This window comes from Penaeus chinensis, chromosome 23 (assembly GCF_019202785.1).
Source record: "Penaeus chinensis breed Huanghai No. 1 chromosome 23, ASM1920278v2, whole genome shotgun sequence".
NCBI lineage: Eukaryota > Metazoa > Arthropoda > Malacostraca > Decapoda > Penaeidae > Penaeus > Penaeus chinensis.
This window is the reverse complement of record NC_061841.1, coordinates 2,987,567-3,007,566: the sequence shown is the minus strand read 5'-3', so window position 1 is coordinate 3,007,566 and position 20,000 is coordinate 2,987,567. Positions and strand designations below refer to the sequence as shown.

Below are 20,000 nucleotides of genomic sequence, written 5' to 3'. Positions count from 1 at the left end.
AGGATAATGAGGGTGGTGAGGGCCCTGTATCGAGGATAATGAAGAGGGGTGATGGTAGCCCTGTATTGAGGATTATGAGGATGGTGATGGCCCTGAGGATAATGAGGGCAGTGAGAACCCTGAACTGAAGATAATAAAGATGGGTGATTGTAGTCATACGATGGATGATTGAACGAAAGATAAAAAAAAAAGTGACAAAAACACAGAAAAGGAGAGAGCAAAAGAAAGAAATAGACCGCCCCCCCCCCCCCCCCCCCCCGCTCTCATCTACTCCCGCAAACTGAAGATAATAATGATAATGGGTGATAGTGGCCACTGGATAGTTAGGGCCCTATATTGAGGATAATGAAGGTGGTAGGGGAGAAGATAATGATGATAGTGAGGGCCCTGAATTTAGGATAGTGGAGACGGGGGATGGTGGTCATACGGTGGTAAGGGCCCTGAGGTGAGGATATTAAAGTCAGGCGGTGATTTGGTGAAGTAACTAGAACTAATGATCAAGGCTCTGATATTGACGATTATGATAGAATTGAAGAGTCTGCGATGCTGTGAGGACAATGAACTTAAGGGTGTTTATACGTTAATGAAGACCCTAAAGAAAGGAAAATGACGAAGGCCCTGAATTGAGGATAATGGAGGCAATAGGCACGTAGGCATAGGTTGGAGAGGGCCCTGAATCGAGGATAATGAAGGGAATGGGGATGTGACCATAGGGTGAAGGGGGCCCTGAATTGAGCATAATGATGTACATGTCTGATACGGTGCGAAGACCTGACAAAATAGTCCTGTTCAATATCATTTAAATTTTGATTTTGAGTTAATGATATGTATTGGATGTGGATAATGAAGGTAGGGAGGATAATGGAGATAATTAGATATTAAAAACTTAGTTTGAAGTCAATGGAGTCCTAACTTTATAGTTGATAAGTTTCTGAAAAGATCTGTGATAAGGTTAAATAAGTTTAGCTTATGAAAACCATGGGATCAGGAGACTTTTGAATAACGAAGATTTCTTAAAGGGGATGAGGAAGAAAAGGGGGAAAACTGTGATAAAAGACATGGAAAGAGAGAGAGAGAGAGAGAGAGAGAGAGAGAGAGAGAGAGAGTGTGAGTGAGAGAGAGGGAGAGATATAGATAGAGACAAAGACTGAGAGAGAGAGAGAGAGAGAGAGAGATAGAGAGAGAAAGAGAGAGAGACAGAGACAGAAAGAGAGAGAGAGAGGGGGTGAGTGAGTGAGAGAGAATTGGAGCGAGATCAAATGCATGAAAGATATTAGGTGAGAGTGGGAGGGAAAAATTGAGTGAGAAAAAGAGAGAGAGAGAGAGAGAAAGAGATCACAACAACGAAACAGAAAGAAAGAGAGAGAAGGAGGAAGACGACATAATTAATAATAATCAGAAAGCTTATGTAATGGACTACCAAACAAGACTTGAAGATGGTGAATAAAAAGAGCGAAAAGTGATGAGTTTCTCTTTAAGTCGAGAATCCTCTCAGCGCCGAGAAAGGTTTTAGGAGAAATCTTAACTTGTTTTTTTTTTTAAGTCCCAGTTTGCGGGAGTAGATGAGAGCGGGGGGTTGGGGTGGGGGGGGGGGGCGGTCTATTTCTTTCTTTTGCTCTCTCCTTTTCTGTGTTTTTGTCACTTTCTGTTTTTATCTTTCGTTCTCTCTCTCGTTTTGTTTCTTTTTATTTGTTTGTTGGTTTGTGTTTTCTGGGTTTTTTTCTTTTATTTTTGCCTTTTTCTTTCGGTTTTTCTTTTTCGGTCTCTCTCTCTTCCTGTCTGTATGCCTTTCTCTCTCACTCTCACTCTTTCTCTCTCGCTCTCTCTCTCTCTCTCTCTCTCTCTCTCTCTCTCTCTCTCTCTCTCTCTCTCTCTCTCTCTCTCTCCCTCCTTCCCTCCCTCCTTCTCTCCCTCCCTCCTTCCCTCCTTCCCTCCCTCCTCCTGCATCAAATACCTCCGCTTTAACCTAGCTAATTAAGAAAAAATAACAATCCTTTTTCTTTTGGCTTTTTTTCTACATTTTATCGCAACATGCACAAAGGTCGAAGGGAAACAGGCATATATATATATTTTTTTTTTTAACCGAATTGTTCGACAGTAATGGGCCCGAAAATTGATTTAGGCACGCGTATCATTCATTAAAAAAAGAAAAAATTAAAAAGTAAAAAATAGAAATAACAGAAAAAGGGAAAATTTACTTTCATTGACGGTCAAATATGATTATTGCCCGTGCCTTATGTATAAAAGGTTTGCGGAAAACGGTTTAGGAACGTAAATTTAATACGTTTTGCTTGTTTGATCTCATTACACACAAAAAAAAAAAAAAAAAAAAAAAAATCAGATGCGTTACTGTGACATGATTGGGAAACTATTATGTACATACATATATATTTATATATATATTTATATATATAATTATATATATATGTATGTATGTATGTATGTGTGTGTATAAACATATATATATATATATATATAATATAATATGTGTGTGTGTGTGTGTGTATTCATATATATGTGTATATATTTATATGTATATATATATATGTGTGTGTGTGTGTGTGTGTGTGTGTGTGTGTGTGTGTGTGTGTCTGTGTGTGTATGTGTTTGTGTATGTGTGTGTGTTTGTGTGTTTATGTATGTGTGTGTGTATATATTCTTTGGTATATCAATTTATTTATCTATTTATTTATTTATGCCCGCGACCTCCAGCCTCGTCTACCGATGCTTCCCGCCATCTCTTTGATATGAGGCGGTACTGTTTTATCTCTTTCCAAGAATACTTCTCAGTTTCACAACGCATTCTCTGCACAAATAAGCAAGCACGCACTGTGAATTCAGAGTTAATAACATGTAATTTAAGCTCTAAGAACACATTAAGATTTTTATTTGCGAAGCGCTACATTAGCCGCGTTTTCTATCTCCTGTTTTATGGGAGACTATTATGAAGTAACAATAAAAACGAGACTATTAGCCTCGTGAAATTACTCCGTTTAATTGCACAATTGCCAACCGTCAGATGTTGCACAAAAAAAAATATATATATATATATTCAGTTTGTTCATAATACAAATCACATTACAGTTAATTGCCAATTAGCTATTTATCGAATAATAATGTATAATTGATTACAGCATGACGAAAGCGAGCGTTATATCGTATGCATATAATGTCCAGTAATTTCCAGTCAACGAGATTCGTGTTTTGAATGTATTTAAATTTTTTCCTTCACATCCGGACAGCAAGAATCTGAGATACTTCGTCAGTGTCTTTGAGAAAATGGGAAGACACAGAACGAGGTAAATTTATCATCCAAAAAATGACATCGTGGAATTTTAAGGAAGGAGAAGGTGACGGAAAGAGGAAGAAGAGGAAGTGGAGGGGGATGAGAAAAGATAGGAGGAGGAAGAGGAGGAGGAGGAGGAGGAGGAGGAGGAAGAGGAGGAGGAGGAGGAGGAGGAGGAGGAAGAGGAGGAGGAGGAGGAGGAGGAGGAGGAGTAGGAAGAAGAGGAGGAAGAGGAGAAGGAGGAGGAGGTGGAAGTGGAGGGGGAGGAGGAAGAAGAGGAAGAGGAGGGGGATGAAAAAGGAGAGGAGGAGGAAGAGGAGGAGGAGGAGTAGGTGGAAGTGGAGGGGGAGGAGAAAGGAGAGGAGGAGGAGGAGGAGGAGAAGAAGAAGAAGAAAAAAAAAAGGAGGAGGAGGAGGAGGAGGAGGAGGAGAAGAAGGAGAAGAAGAAGAAGAAGAAGAAGAAGAAGAAGAAGAAGAAGAAGAAGAAGAAGAAGAAGGATCATAATAGTATGGATAGAAAGAAGAGTTAGAGGAAGAGGAGTAAGTGAAGTTAAGGTGATGAGGAGGATGAAGAAGAGGAAGAAAAAGAGAAAAATGTAAAGACAAAGAGGATTAAGAGAAGGAGGTAGGAGGAACAGCATTAGATAAAATAAGAAGGTCGAGGAGACAAAGGATCAGAAAATAACGGAGAAAATAAAGAGAGAAGGAAATTGAAAGGATGACTAATAATTAAAAAAAAACAAAAAAACACCACGATTTAGAATATCCATTATCTAAATTAATTTCACCAAGAGCGCAAAATCATTAAAATCCCCGAGAATGATTAAAAAAAAAAATAATAATAATAATAAATAAATAAATAGATAAATAAATAAAAAAAGATAATATAAAAAAAACATTCCCTTTTTCTAATACGATTTATGATGTATCGTTGTTTCCAGAATTTGACAGGCTGTCGCGGAGTTGAAATGCCGTGCCGCCTCAGCTGACATTTTGGCGCCAAATTCTCTCGCTTTCCTTCGATCTCGATGCCTCTTTTAAAAAAAAACGGATTTTCCGATAAGAATATTTGATCTTTCTATTTTCTTCAAGTTTGTTGATTACTAAAGAGGTACTTGTGGTTATCGGTGACTATGTTTGGGTTATTTTTTTAATGCGATTTCTCGGTATTGTTTATCGAAATGGCAACACATGAGGCGGTATTTCCTCCTTCTTTCAACACAACGATTATCCGTTACAGCTGAATATTTTTTTTTAAAATATGAAACGCTTCGTGCTTTAAACATCTATGTATGGAAGCTAAAAATAATAATTTATAAAATTCTTTGTAAAATCGGTGACCTTGTAAGGCTAATCGAACTAATGAAGTTTCGCCAGATGTAAACGCCGATTCAATATACAGAAAACATTTTACGTTATATTCTTCATTACAAAACATTAACTAAACGCAAAACCGCGTAGAGTTACAGTGAATATATTGGTTATTCATAATTGTGTGTGTGTGTGTGTGTGTGTGTGTGTGTGTGTGTGTGTGTGTGTGTGTGTGTGTGTGTGTGTGTGTGTGTGTGTGTGTGTGTGTGATTGTGTGTGTGTGTGTGTTCAGCGTTTATGGCATTACGAAGTCAGTACTTGATAAGTTACGAAACAATATGCATAATTACATTTCGATTAGTCCGAATGCCATGCTTTGTTATCACTTATTTGATGAAATTCCTTACATAGTTTCCAAAAACAGATATTTATACACTTTTTAGTAATTTATAATCTACCAATCACACTTCCTGTTACAAACAACCTAAGGCTTTCACCTCATTCATAAAACTACTATTCACTGTATGTTTACATCGAGGTGGCTGCCAGATGTACAAAAGGTGGCCCCAGCAAGTGTACTGAAATATAATTCCGGAACTGTACATGTGTGTGTGTGTGTGTGTGTGTGTGTGTGTGTGTGTGTGTGTGTGTGTGTGTGTGTGTGTGTGTGTGTGTATACAGTATTTATATATATCTCCATTTGTATATTTATATCGATAGACAGGTAGACATATAGATAGATAGATGCCCCACAGCGTTTAAATCTTGTTAATGAAGGTTTCATGCTCTTATGTTTCCTCAAAATTCTGTTCAACGTGATAGAAAATGACTTCTTAACAAAATCCGAAAACATTTTTTTTTTCTTTTTTTACCTTTATGGACCCTCATTTAATTTTTTCCTTCTTGTTAACACTGATCTAATTTATTTCCGTTGTTCTAGTTTGGGATTGTTAAATTAGATTAATCGTCTTGCAGAAAAAGTAAATTGCGTGTGTGTGTGTGTGTCCGTGTGTGTGTCTGTGCGTGCGTGCGCGTGTGTGTGTGTGTGTGTGTGTGTGTGTGTGTGTGTGTGTGTGTGTGTGTGTGTGTGTGTGTGTGTGTCTGTATTTATGCGTTTATATACGCATGTATTTGCAAATAAAAATGTACGAATGTGTGTGTGTATATATGCACGTAAGTATATGTACATATTCGTACGTATATTGATAAAATGTGTATATTTTTTCTTTCGTCTACAACATATCGTAACAACCTCTTATCCCTCAAACCACCTCTCCACAACCCATTAAACCATCAAGACCAACCGCCAACCCATTAACAGCAATCTCCCCCCCCCCCCCCCCCCCCCCCGAAGAAAAAAAACTCTTTACTGACTTTCCCGAACGCCATTTTCTTCGAGCGCTTCCAGTTATTCATCTCTTTAATGCCTCCAGAGTGTAAATAAAACTGTATTTGCATCTCTAATGTTATGCAGTTTAGAAATAATTTTTTTTTTTATCTATCTCCTAATGGCCGCCTGTAGGGTCGTTGGGCTAATAAGATTATCGTTGTTATCGACTGTTTGTTCAGCCTAAATACCGGAATTTCGTTTACGTTATCTTGTAGTTACACCGTTTTTTTGTTGTTGTTTTTTGTGAGAGGGGAGGGGTTGGGTTAAGTTTTTTTGTTGTTGTTGTTGATGTTCGTTGTTTGTTCTCTTTCTTGTTTTTCTTGTGAATGGGTTGTTTTGATTCATTCATTTTTTTTCAGTTTTCATTTTCATGCTTTCTTTCTTTGATTTCCTTCTCTTTTCTTGTGTCTTTCTCTTTTTCTTTCTCTGTGCGTTTATTTCTCTCTCTCTCTCTCTCTCTCTCTCTCTCTCTCTCTCTCTCTCTCTCTCTCTCTCTCTCTCTCTCTCTCTCTCTCTCTCTCTCTCTCTCTCACACACACACACACACACACACACACACACACACACACACACACACACACACACACGTTCTTTCTCTCTGCGTCTCTCTCTCTCTCTCTCTCTCTCTCTCTCTCTCTCTCTCTCTCTCTCTCTCTCTCTCTCTCTCTCTCCCTCTCTCTCTCTCTCTCACACACACACACACACACACACACACACACACACACACACACACACACACACACACACACACACGTTCTTTCTCTCTGCGTCTCTCTCTCTCTCTCTCTCTCTCTCTCTCTCTCTCTCTCTCTCTCTCTCTCTCTCTCTCTCTCTCTCTCTCCCTCTCTCCCTCTCTCTCTCTCTGCCCTCCGCCTCTTGCTTGTTCCACATCCCTCCTTCTCTATTCTTAACACGATTTCTATCCTAGCCGCTGTTCTCTTTCTCTCCCCTTATTCGTCTTCACTTCGCAGAAAATTAGATTGGGAGGCAACTTCAATATCCCTTTATGTTTCCTTTCGGATGCAGGACAGGGACATTGATCTGTGCCAGCTTATTATTATTAACAGTATCAGCTTATTATCGTTATTATCATTATCATTATTAGCGTCATTATTATCATGATTATCATTGTCATCCTTGTTGTTCTCATTATTATTATTATTTGTATCATTATTGTCATTATCATCATTATTATTGGCATTATCTGTATTATCATTATTATTATCATCATTATTATTATTATTATTATTATTATTATTATTATTATTATTATTATTATTATCACCAGGAATATTGAACAGTATTAGCTTTGTCGAATCTTCAGACATTTGTAAAATCCTGAGCCATTATGTATCTTAAGAATTTTACTTATTCAATTATGCAAACAAGAATTGTTGTTGCTTCTCTTTCTTCTGTCTGTCTCTATCTCTTTTTCTTTCTTTTTTACTGCACTCTCTCTCTTTCCATTTCTCTTTCTTTCACTCTCTCTCTCTCTATCTATATATCTATCTATCTATCTATCTGTCTATCTATCTATCTATCTATCTATCTATCTATCTATCTATCTATCTATCTCTCTCTCTCTCTCTCTCTCTGTCTCTCTCTCTTTCTTTCTTTTTTCTGAAATAACATCCAGCGTTCTTGTAGTTTATGCGGATTCACGCCATCTGCTGAAGATGGATTCGTGAATTATTTGAGCGAACGGCAGTGTTGGAAGTCTGCAGAAGTCAAGTCTGTTTTCTCTATTCTGAATCCCTTCTCTCTCTCTCTCTCTCTCTCTCTCTCTCTCTCTCTCTCTCTCTCTCTCTCTCTCTCTCTCTCTCTCTCTCTCTCTCTCTCTCTTTTCTCTCTCACTCTCTCTCTTTCTTTCAACTGATAAACAGAACGAGAAGCTGTCTCATTCATATTATGTCGACAGGCGATGATTATTTATGTTCTATTACCATCATATTTCCTTTCATATATCTATAATTATATAATTTTTCCTAAATATTCTAGAATAATATGACTGTATACTTCCCTATTTCAGTTTCGTTACACCTGTTTTCTTTCCAGACTCCGCACTGATAACAAATCACCAATCCCAGGATATTTTTGTAACCGTCCATTTTTCCGGCAGGTTTACGGCCGGTTCGGACCCAACCCGGTGCTGTACCCGTACCGTCGCGGTGAGGTGATCCCCGGTACGTACTGCGAGCGCGTGTTCACCGACTGCAAGCTGCAATCGTGCTTCGTACAGTCGCCAGGGTACCCGAGCGTGTACCCGCGCAACCTGCACTGCAAGTACTACCTCAACACCCGCCTGCCGTTCATCAAGCTGTACATCGAGAACGAGGAGTTCAACGTGGACGGCCAGCGCTGCGAGAACCCCATGATGTGCCCCATGAGCCCCATCTCGACCAACTGCCACTACGACTTCATCCGCATCTACGACGGCAAGAACGAGGACGCGGCCCTCATCGGCACCTTCTGCGGGATGGGGCGCTTCCCGCACTCCATCATCGGCTCGGGCCAGGACATCATGGTGGAGTTCGTGTCCTCGCCGGCCGGCCCCTTCCTCAACACGGGCTTCCACTTCAACGTGGGCAACTGGCCGGGCCACGTCGAGTCCTAGCGGTTCACGGAAACGGCACCTGCGACTGGGTCTTCTCCAGCGACACGGTGGAGCGTGGCCAGGAGTCCATCTTCCTGTCGCTGGCTCACTGGTACCCGCCGGGGACGTCCTGCTCGTACCTGATCCGCGGCCGTTCCGACGAGGTGGTCCGCATGTACTTCCCGTCGTTCCGCGTGCGGCCCATCGAGGCGCCCATCCGCCCCTACGACGGCGACTGCGGCGAGACGCTCATCATCTACGACTCGGATCGCGAAGACGACGCCCGCATCATGAAGATGTTCTGCGACACTTTCTCTCGGCCTCTGGAGAAGCACGACTTCATCTCGACCGGCAGCGCCATGTTTGTCAAGTTCGAGAGCCGCACCGGGAGTTACGACGGGTCCTCGCTCTACTACTGGGCTCAGTACGATTTCTTCAACAACACCCACTACGGCAAGCCGGTCGAGGATACCCTGTGTGACGAGCTCTTCGAGTCCTACGTGCGCCCCGAGGGAAAGTTCGGGTCCCCTCTGAACACGCTCCTCTATAAGACGGACGAGGACTTGATGTGCCGCTACCAGTTCAAGGCCCCGCGCTACCAGTACCGCCGGATCCTCCTCACCATCAATTCGACCAACTTCAAGCAGAACGAGGACGCCTGCATGGACTGCCTCAACGACAAGGTAGACAAGCTTAAGATCATCGATCCCTTCCGCAACGGCACCAACGTCTGCATCTGCGACAACTGGGTCACGGGCAACCGCCTCCCGCCGAGCATCGTGTCGAACGGACCCTCGCTCACCCTCGAGATGCACATCGACCACCGCCACGCCACAACGAACTACTTCAAATTCGAGGATCCGATCTTCGAGGGCACCTACAAGTTCATCCACAGCCCCATCTGCGGCCCCACCGTCATCCCCGCCGCCACCGAGGGCAACATCATGTACCCGAAGTACGAGCCCTACGTGTACGGCGGCTACGGCGAGGACGTCCACTGCATCTGGGAGCTGCGGGTCAAGCAGGACAGGGACGTGTGGCTGTACGTAGACCAGCTGGACTTCTCCCTGAACGACTGCTCGCTCGAGGTGATCGAGGTGTTCCTCCCCGGGCGCGACCGGCCCGAGTTCACCATCTGCGAGAAGAGCGACACGGGGGAGGACGCCAAGACCAACATCCTGAAGGCGCGCGACTTGATCGAAGGCGCCATCAACATCCACTTCAAGTCCTCGGCCCCGGGACACTCCAACTTCAAGCTCACGTGGACGGAACTCTATGAGCTGCCCAAGAACAGTGACGGCACCGTTATGACCTCTAAACTGATAGCTTCGGGGGACTGCGAGTTCGTGTGCCCCGGCCAGGCCGCCTGCATTAATAACGACCTGGTGTGCAACGGCGTCCGCAACTGCCCCGGCAACGCCTCCGCCGCGGCCCAGCACGACGAGGCCCCAGAAATCTGCTTCGCTCGGACCGGCTCCAAGTTCAACTACGTCGCCCTGGGCCTCGGGGCCGCCGGCGGGACGGTGGTGGCCGTCGCCGTCATCATCCTCGTGTGCCGCAACTGCCGCAAGCGCCCGGACGACAATACCTTTTAAGGGCTCCATGAAAGTTAAGAACGGAGCTTTAGCGTAAGGAATGAAAGGGTTGAGGTGGCGGAAAAGTAACTGCATCTCCCTCGTGTCACAGTGATGGTCTGGGTCCCAGCAGGTGTCAAGATCCGCGAGATAATGATAAGAAAAAGAGTTTGATCAGTTTAGAGACTTTTTCGGGACCCTCGCTCGAGCCTGGACGGTGTCTTGGCGTTGAGCCGCGCAAAACAGAAACACAAAACGCACAAGTCCAGACCTGTTGATGACAATAATAAAAAGAGATACAACTCTCTCGCTTGGTCCACGTCACTTTAAACGTTCCAAACGCGTGAGAGAAAAGGTGAGAGAATGAAAACAAAATAAATACGACAGAGATGTGAAAAAAGGGACATTTCTGACTAACCAATTCTTCCATTGTCAAGGAGAGACTGGCCCTCGAGAGAGGCGAGGTCCTCCTCCAGCGAGAGACTGGCCAGACGTTGCTTGTTAAGTGACCTAGCATCATCTAGTTTAATGACTATCTGTGACCTGTTTTCCTTGTGGATATATAAGAGTATATTGCAGAGTGAGACATTGTATGTAAGAGTCTATGTATATATAATGGATTTAGTCCCGTTTAGAGGGTCTTGGTATATGTCAAATAGGGTCTCTTTTTTAATTTATTGTCAATTCTGCATTAATTGAAACAAATCAAAATCTAGTTTCGATTAAGTACAAACCTATATGTAAAGAGTATGACCAGCCGGTGACCACGCAACGGATATGTGCAGAGATATTCATTTAATTTTCCTCTTTATCTTATGACTAAATACGCGCGTTTTTTTCTCTCTCGTTATCATTATCAGCCGTAAATGGTCGATTCATATCCACCTTTTTCTCTAAATGAGTAATTTGGATGAATAATATATTTCTTTTCAAGTATTTTGAGATTATTAGAGGTTCGCTGATGATTTCATATTTTGCATTCAACCGTCGACAGTCCTACGATGCACAAAATAAGCTTCTGGTCACGTGATGCCAACATGAGAATCGGGATTCGATTAATTTTGTCTCTTTCCTCTCCTTTTTCAATCTGTCACTCTGTGTATGTGTGTGTGTATATATATATATATATATATATATATATATATATATATGTTAATGTATATATAAATACGTATGTGTGTGTGTGTGTGTGTGTGTGTGTGTGTGTGTGTGTGTGGGTGTGGGTGAGTGTGTGTGTGTGTGTGTGCGTGTGCGTGTGTGTATATATATATACACATACATAACGTATGCATATTTCTCTCTCTATCTCTCTCTCTCTCTCTCTCTCTCTCTCTCTCTCTCTCTCTCTCTCTCTCTCTCTCTCTCTCTCTCTCTCTCTCTCTCTCTCTCTCTCTCTCTCTCTTTATCTCTCTCTCTCTCTCTCTCTCTCTCTCTCTCTCTCTCTCTCTCTCTCTCTCTCTCTCTCTCTCTCTCTCTCTCTCTCTCTCTCTCTCTCTCTCTCTCTCTCTCTCTCTTGACTGAAGCCAAATCACACACTTCCGAACATTTTCTTTGTCCAAGCTGGTTGCACTCTACCGAACTCAATGTGTAAATTGTCTGTAAGCCTTTCTTAGATTGTGCAAAATGACCAAATCACTCTTATAGATTCCGATAGATTTTATAAAACTCAAGCTCTTTTAGATTTTACTGTTTGCCACAAGAGTGAAATTGAGAAAAGGCAAGAAAAGGAAAGAAAAGCAAATATTTGAATTCCAACTCATTAAAAAGAAAAAAACAAAATAGCAGAGGAATGCACAATTATGTATTTGTAATTATGTACTGTGAAAAGTGAAGTGACTTTGATGGTATGCCTGGTTTCACACGCCATCACCCCCGCCCCCCTCCCCCTATGTATTTTCAGAATATATATATATATATTTATATATATGTATGTATATATATATATATGTATATATAAATATATACATATATACATATATATATACATATATACATATATACATATATACATATATACATATATATATATATATAAGTGAAGCACAATAAATTTACCTAAAGAGTTACAACTCGGTCTGTGACAAAGGTCTTTCCCACCCCCTCCCCCCTCCCCCCTTCAGCCTGCCCCCCTCTAAAGAAAAGCTATACATCTAATGAATAAATGAATAAGATCACAGTATTTGTGTAATCCGTGAAAATGACAAAAAAAAAAAAATAAAAATAAAAATAAAAAATGTTGAACGTTGCCGCTTTCGCTGTATCTTATCATTTATGTATATATAAGTCATGTTTATAATAATTAGGATTTTTTGTGATTGTATGTTGTGATTTTACAATTAACAACAACTTTGCTCCCTTTGTATTAAGTCAGGGACATTTGTAGCGAGTTATCCCTCCCCGAACATGATAGAGCGAAAGAGTACTGTAGTTCAGAGCTCAATTCCCTTTAAGAAAAATGTCTCTAAGTCTTTGGTAGATGTCCGAGGAAATTCCCTTGGGCAAAGTAGGTTTCTATGGTTCTTAGTTTGTTTGTTTTTTTATGTTTTCCTTTTCCCTCATCCCTTCCCTTATTCTTCATTTTTTTCTTCTTCTTTTTTTTTAGAGTAATATTGAGAAGGATGTAAATGAGCTTGGAGAGAGCTTGTGTACTCTCACAGCTCTCTCGTTTTGTAACGGCTGTACATGGCAATAATTGGGAAAATATAGAAAGAATATGGATTAAAGAAGAAAAAAATGGTAAATATATATTATCCTTCGCCCACCCCATCCCCTACTCTCTATCTCACTCACTCACTCCCCTTTCTTTTAATCTATTTTCCACCTCCCCCTTTTTCTCCCCTCTACAAGATAGGTTTTTATATACATTTAAATACAGTGCTCTTTCTTTTTTCACCACCGTCTGTATGCGTATGACCATTCCCTTTCCCCTTCTATCGTTTATACAATAACATGTCCTCTCTCTCTCTCTCTTTTTTTTTATTTCTGAGTTTCCACAACCATTTTGTGTGGGGGGAATGTTGACCTCCCCCCCTTCCTCCTCCCCCAACCCCCCCTCTCTTTGTATAGAGGGGGGGAGGGGGTCTAAGCTGGTCTAGCTGAGAATCCGAGAGGCCAAAAAAAAAAAAAGACTCAAATGATTGTTATAAAGATACTGAACTGTCGAAGAATTTGTGTCAAAGAACTAATCTCCAAGATATTTTCCTTGGAGAATATCTTGCGAATATTCTGATCCTTTTCCCGTGATTAACGTAAGATTTCTTTTGAGATTTCTATGGGCGATGTAATGACCTGTGGATTGGTGTGAAGTGTATACATAAATATATATTTTTGTTAGTGTTTCCGGCTCAAAGAAGGGTATTTTGGGCCCTGGTGAAAGTGAATATTATTTTGGAAGGCTAAAGTTTCTAAAATAAAGGGAAAAATGTGAAAGAAGTGAACAATAGAAAAGAAAAAAAGAATGCCAGAAAAAAGTGTATATAATTTCGAGGAAAAAACAATAAAGGAAACAGAAAATGGAAGAGAAAAGGGGAAACTCAAATTGTTATTCGTTAAATAAGAAGATTCTAACGTAAAGTCAACTATGGACATCTTCAAGACACAATCTGACACTAGGCCTTTAAAGAAAATCAGTTTAGATTTTTAGAAAGGTTCCTTACATTTCAAAAAGGAAATTCATAGCTTTAGACCAACAATTTCTTCTTTTCACTTTAGAACACGTAAACTTGTGTTCTTCAATCTAGAACTAGATAAGTTTTCTTCTACATTATAAAAGAACAGTACATTATCAATAAGTACTCCATCTTAAAAAAAAATCGTGTTCTTTACTTCTGAACATTTCAAGAAAAAAAAATTCTTTGAACACTTCAGTTCTCCAGATTTTTTTTCCACGTGTTCTTTGCTCCAAAACTCATCAATTGAAAAAAGTTTCCTCTGTTCTCCACTACAGAACATTTTAAAAAAGTGTTCTTTACTTTACACCGTTTTAAAAAATGAAATTATTTACTCTAGAACACTTATAATAAAAACTAAAAAGTTCTTTAGTTCTCGGAAAAGAACTTGAAAAAAAAACATATTCTCTACTTCAGCCCATATTTAAAAAAAAAATGAAATTCTTTGCTCTAGAACAATGAAAAAAAAAAGTTCTTCATTTCTCTACTAAAAGAACATTTAAAAGGAAGTTGTTCACTTGGCCTCAGCTGACTGGTGGGAGGAGGGGGTGGTGCTCCCCCCCCCCCTTAATAAAAACCCTTGTGTCAAACTGTACCGTGATCAATTTAGATAACATTATAATTTTAGTTTCATAGATTCTTCTTTTATTGTCCCTCTTATTGTTAACATGGAGTAAAAAAGAAATGCCCATGTCAAAATATATGTTCATAGGCAAAGATACAACAGTTCTTTGTAATATACACTGTGAACAAACATTTATCTATATATCACATACCATGAACGTAAATATTTACATAATGTTTTTTTTTTAATCAATTTTATGCATTTTTACAGTAAACAAAGGAATACATAGTGTCCTAATTGAGACATTAATGACATTTGGGTACATTTTTGTATGACATTTTAATTTTTTTTATGAAAAAAGGTATATAATAGGCATTGACATCCGTTAGAATGAAACCTATATAAATATTTATAAAATACAAGTAACATTAAACAATATTGTACATGTTTCCGCTATCACAGAGAGCTATACGGCTTTTCTACATATATATATACAACAAAAAATCGTATTAAACTGTTACCATACTTTCTTTCATATTTTTGGCACGGCTTTCAGAATTCTTGATAAAGTTTGTTTTTTTTCTTCTTCCTCTTCTTCTCTCTTTGGCCTCCTCCTTCATTTTTGCATTTCCTTTCGTTCATTTTTTCTTTAATTCATTCCCTTTTTTCGCTGTCTTTTCAAAATTATTATCTCTATTTCCTTTCGAACTATAATGCCCCTCAAAGTTATCAATTATCAACTGTTTCCTATTTCTTCCTTTACTTCTTAAATACATTTTTCGGTCTATGCTTATTCTCTTGTTTATCTTTTTTTCAATCACTAAAGGATGGCCAACTTCTTCCTTCTCAAACATCACTCTTTTCCGTTCTTCAAATTATTATTTAAAAAAAAAAAAAAAAAAAAATCTTCGTCAACTAGACCGGCCAATTCATCCTTTCATCATTGAAAATAATTTTGATAATAATAATAATAATAATAATAAAAATAATAATAATAATAATAATAATAATAATAATAATAATAATAATAATAATAACAATTGATAATAATAATAACAATTGCTAATAATAATAATAATAATAATAATAATAATAATAATAATAATAATAATAATAATAATAATAATAATGATAATAACAATATTAATTATATTATCAGTGATGATAATACTAATCAGATTGATGATGATATTATCAATAATAATAACAATAAAACAACAATAATAACAACAATCCCTAATCCCTTTGGCGTCACCTCGTCGTCATAACATCGCAAAAATAACGTAATTTTAACGTATGTTCTTCTCAAGCGTCGCCAGAATAACGTAATGACGTAATTTCTTCTTTCGCTGGCTTTTACGTTCTTCGCTGACGTTCATCCGATTTACGTTCTTCGCTGACGATCTTCTCCTGCGTCGCCAAAATAGTTCCTAAGACGTTACGTCACTACCTCAGCAGCGTCTGCAAACTAACTCCAGCACGGCATTTTTCCTTGGTGGCCTTGAGATTAACGTAAATATGACGTTCCAAACACGACGTTTTTCTTCCCGCGTCATTTAGACCAACTCCAAAACACGACGTATATACGACGTTCCTTTCCAGCTTTACTAATCCATCTCAAACCAAAAAAAATGACGTTCTATTCCATCCTCGTCACCCAAAACTGAAAACAAAATAGAACACGCCATCCACCTTCCTCATCACCAAGAAAATAAATAAATAAAATATAAAATAATAAACCACGACGTTCCTCTTTCCCGCGTCACCAAACCAAACTCCAGAACACGACGTTCCTCCTTCCCGCGTCACCAGGCCAACGCGAACACCACATTCCTCTTCCGCGTCTCCTCCTTCGTCGGGAAGCCCGGCACGGACATGGAGCGCTGGGGCATGTCGACGCAGTAGTGGTAACTCAGCCACGCCGTCGTCCGGTCTAAGGAGGTGCCGTTATAGAGGGCGTGGGGGAGGTCGCGTCGATGGCCATCTCCCACGGTTCCTTCGAGGGCGCTGAACATATCGTCGCACTCGCTCTTGAAGACGGTCGAAGCCACGCTGTGAGGGGCGGAGGGGGACGGGGGAGGTTAATGGGTGGAAATTGAGTGGGTGGGTGGATAGAATTGACTAAGTGGGGTGGATAAAGTTAACTGAGTGGGTGGATAGAATTGATTAAGTGGGGTGGATAAAGTTAACTGAGTGGGTGGATAGAATTGTCGGAGTGGATAGATGAGACTGGTTTGATTCAAATAAACAAAGTAATTAATTAAGCAATGAAAAAGTCCCTAACAAAATATCGTATATAACTTATTTTCCATACTGCTATCAATAATTGGATTTGGCAGAAATTTAGCTGCTGAAAAGTTGTAGGAATTTACGTGAGGCGAATATTCAAAAAATATATACACATAAATAAAAATATTGGCTTGTCTGATGAAAATTCTGAACAGGATTGGGGTAAATGAACTTCCATTTCGTTGTCAGGCATTGGAGATTTCAAAAAAATATATTTATTCTAATTCGATATCTAAATCTCTGAAAGATATATATATTTTTTTATAGACGTAATACCTGAAATCTAACAGAAAAATAGAAAGATGACTATATATAAAGAGTGTATTTATAAACAAATGAAAAATGATATCGCTATATGAAAAAACATGCAAGATATAATCAAAGCAATAATACTCACTAACAATAAAGACAGCATATATATATATATATATATATATATATATATATATATATATATACATATATACATATATACATATATATACATATATATACATATATATATACATATATACATATATACATATATATATATACATATATACATATATACATATATACATATATATATACATATATACATATATATAAATATATATATATATATATATCCATTCTCCCTCAGAACTAAAAGCATAATAATAACAGTAAACATACAACAACAAAAGAAACACACAGAATCGACAACAATAACACTAACAATAGCAACAATAATAATAACAATCATAAAATACGAAACGAACTACACTCAGCCTTAATAACAATAACAATATATATAAACCTTATTAAAAAGCCACACAACACAGATAATAACAAGCAAAACAAATAAAATACTACAAAATACAATAACAAAAGATGAATCAACGACACAAACATACAAACAGTCGATAAAAATAAACAAAACAATGATAACAAGAACATGAGACTATCACAATCACCAAGATAAGACAACAAAGACAACAAAGACAAAGACTAATAACAAAAACAACAAAACTAATAAAAACAATAAACAAAATTCTCAATTTTTATTACGAATCTTTTGCATTCGAACTCGCTCTCTATCACAAGAATTCGACGGCAAAATAAAAGCAAACAAAAATTATTTAACCAAACAAACAAACAAAAAAACACATCTGAGAATATCAGTAATAACAGAAATAATAGCAAATTTAGCAATATAATAATAATTCTAACAAGAAAGAGAACAAATTCTAACAATAAAGAGAACAAATAATGGAAAACACGACAGTAAAGATAACAAAAAATGGAAAAATCCACAAAAAGGATAACAAAAAATGAAAAAAAAACGACAATAAAGATAATAAATATATGTATATATATATATATATATATATATATATATATATATATATATATATTTATTTATTATATGACACACACAACTAATAAATGAGAAGAGAACAACATAAATAATAACAACAAATCAAAACATACAAGCATTACCAACACTCGCCTTCGATCTCGGCAGCAAAAAAAAAAAAAAATACAAGAATAAATAAAGACATAAAATAGGAAAAGAAGACAACAAGAACAACAACTAAACCTTTACCTCCGGCACTCGACCTCGCTCTCCATCGCGAGGCTTCGACACTCGACGCTGGCCTCCTCGATGACGCTCTTGAGGTCGGCCTCCAGGTCGTCGTCGATCGTCCTGCAGGAGAGAGAGCGCGCCCTTGGCCGGGACACTGGTGGGGGGGAAGGGGGGGGGGAGGAGAGGAGGGAAGGGGGAATGGGGGGGGAGGAGAGAGGGAAGGGGGGAAGGAGAGGAGAGGGGGAAGGGGGGAAGGGAGGAAGGGGAGGAGAGGAGAGGGGGAATGGGGGGAGGGAAGGAGAGGGGAAGGGGGGAAGGAAAGGAGAGGGGAAGGGGGAGAAGGAGAGGGGGGAACGGGAGGAAGGAAAGGAGAGGGAGAGGAAGGGGGAGAAGGAGAGGGGGAGGAGATGGGGAAGGGTGTAAAGAGAGGGGGAAGGGAGGGAAGGAGAGGGGGGAGCGGGGGTAAGGAAAGGAGAGGGGAAAGGGGGTAAGAGAGGTGGAGGGGGGAGAGAAGGAGAGAGGAATAGAGAAGGGGATGAGGGTGGAGGAGAGGAAAAGGAGGATTGGGGGGAAGGAGGGATGGAGGGTGAGGGAAGAAGAGGGGACGAGAGAAAGAGAGTGGAAAAGGGACGAAAGGAAGGAGGGAAAGAAAGGGGGAAGAAGGAGAAGGATGAGGGGAATGCGGAACGAAGGATGGATGGAGGGAGAGGAGGAAGAGGGATGGAAGTAGGGGAAAAATGGAAAGGGAGGAGATGGAGGGATAGAGGAAAAGGAGAGATGAAAAAGGGTGAGTGGAAAGAGACGGAAAGGGATAGAAGGTGTGGGGGGGGAGGGTGGAAGGGAAGGGAGGTAAGAAGGAAAAGGCAAAACAATAGAGAAAGGAAAACAGGGAAGAAAGGGGGATGGGGAGAGCGAGAGGAATGGGTAAGGAGAGGAAAGAGGTAGAGAAGGAAAGGAAGAATTAGTGAATTAGGAAAAGGGAAGGAGAGGAATCGGGAGAGAGCAACGAAAGAGTGAGAAGAGAGAGAAGAGGGAAGAGGGGAAGATATAGAGATTATGGGGTATGGGAGAATGAGAATAGGAGAGAACAGAAGGAAAATGAGGAGAGAGGAAAGAAGATGTGGAGGAAGAGTCGGGGAAGAATAGAAGGAAGATGGAGAGAGAAGAAGATGACGTCAGGTGGAGGGGGAGAGGGGAAAGAGAAAGAGAATGAGGGGAAGGGGAGAGGAAGGAGGATGCAGGGGAAAGGGAAGAGGGAGGCAGGAGACCGGGATAAAGAAAAGGGGGATCGGGGGAAAATGAGAGAAGAGAAGAATAGGAACGGGGAAAGGATAGAGGAAGATGAGGAAGAAGAGGAAGAAGAGGAAGAAGAGGAAGAAGAGGAAGAAGAGGAAGAAGTGAAAGAAGAAGAAGAAGAAAAAGAAGAAGAGGAACGAGAAGAAAAAAAGAAGGACAAGGAAAAAGAGGAAGAAGAGGAAGAAAAGAAAGAAGAGGAAGAAGAGGAAGAAAAGAAAGAAGAGGAAGAAAAGAAAGAAGAGGAAGAAGAAGAAGAGAAAGGGGTGAGGGGAGTCAAATGAAAGTGGGAAGGAGAGAAAGGGAGAATGAGAGGGGAGGTGAAAGAAGGAAAAAGGAACAAGAAGAGGAAGAAGAGGAGGAGAGGGAAAGCGGAAAAAGGAGGAAGAAAAACAGGTGCAAAAGGCGGAGAGATGAAGGAAGATGGAGAGAGATGGAAAAGTAAAGAGGGGGAGAAGGAAAGTGAAGGAGGAGAGGAAG

At 39.8% G+C, this 20,000-nt stretch overlaps 2 protein-coding genes across 2 annotated transcripts in view; one reads left to right on the top strand and one right to left on the bottom strand.

Moving 5' to 3' along the window:
* The window catches only part of LOC125037451 (cubilin-like), a 151,924-nt gene extending 140,689 nt beyond the window's left edge, over positions 1-11,235 (top strand). Inside the window, 2 exon segments of the mRNA XM_047630597.1 lie at positions 8,106-8,597; positions 8,600-11,235. Of these exon segments, the coding sequence (XP_047486553.1) occupies positions 8,106-8,597; positions 8,600-10,174 (2,067 nt within the window). The 3' untranslated portion in view covers positions 10,175-11,235.
* A 4,261-nt stretch (positions 11,236-15,496) lies between these two features.
* The window catches only part of LOC125037353, a 61,156-nt gene continuing 56,652 nt past the window's right edge, over positions 15,497-20,000 (bottom strand). The window contains exons 12-13 of the mRNA XM_047630458.1: positions 18,246-18,381; positions 15,497-16,438 (exon numbers count right to left, since the gene is read on the bottom strand). Coding sequence (XP_047486414.1) covers positions 16,192-16,438; positions 18,246-18,381 — 383 coding nt within the window. The 3' untranslated portion in view covers positions 15,497-16,191. The remainder of the gene's footprint in view (positions 16,439-18,245; positions 18,382-20,000) is intronic.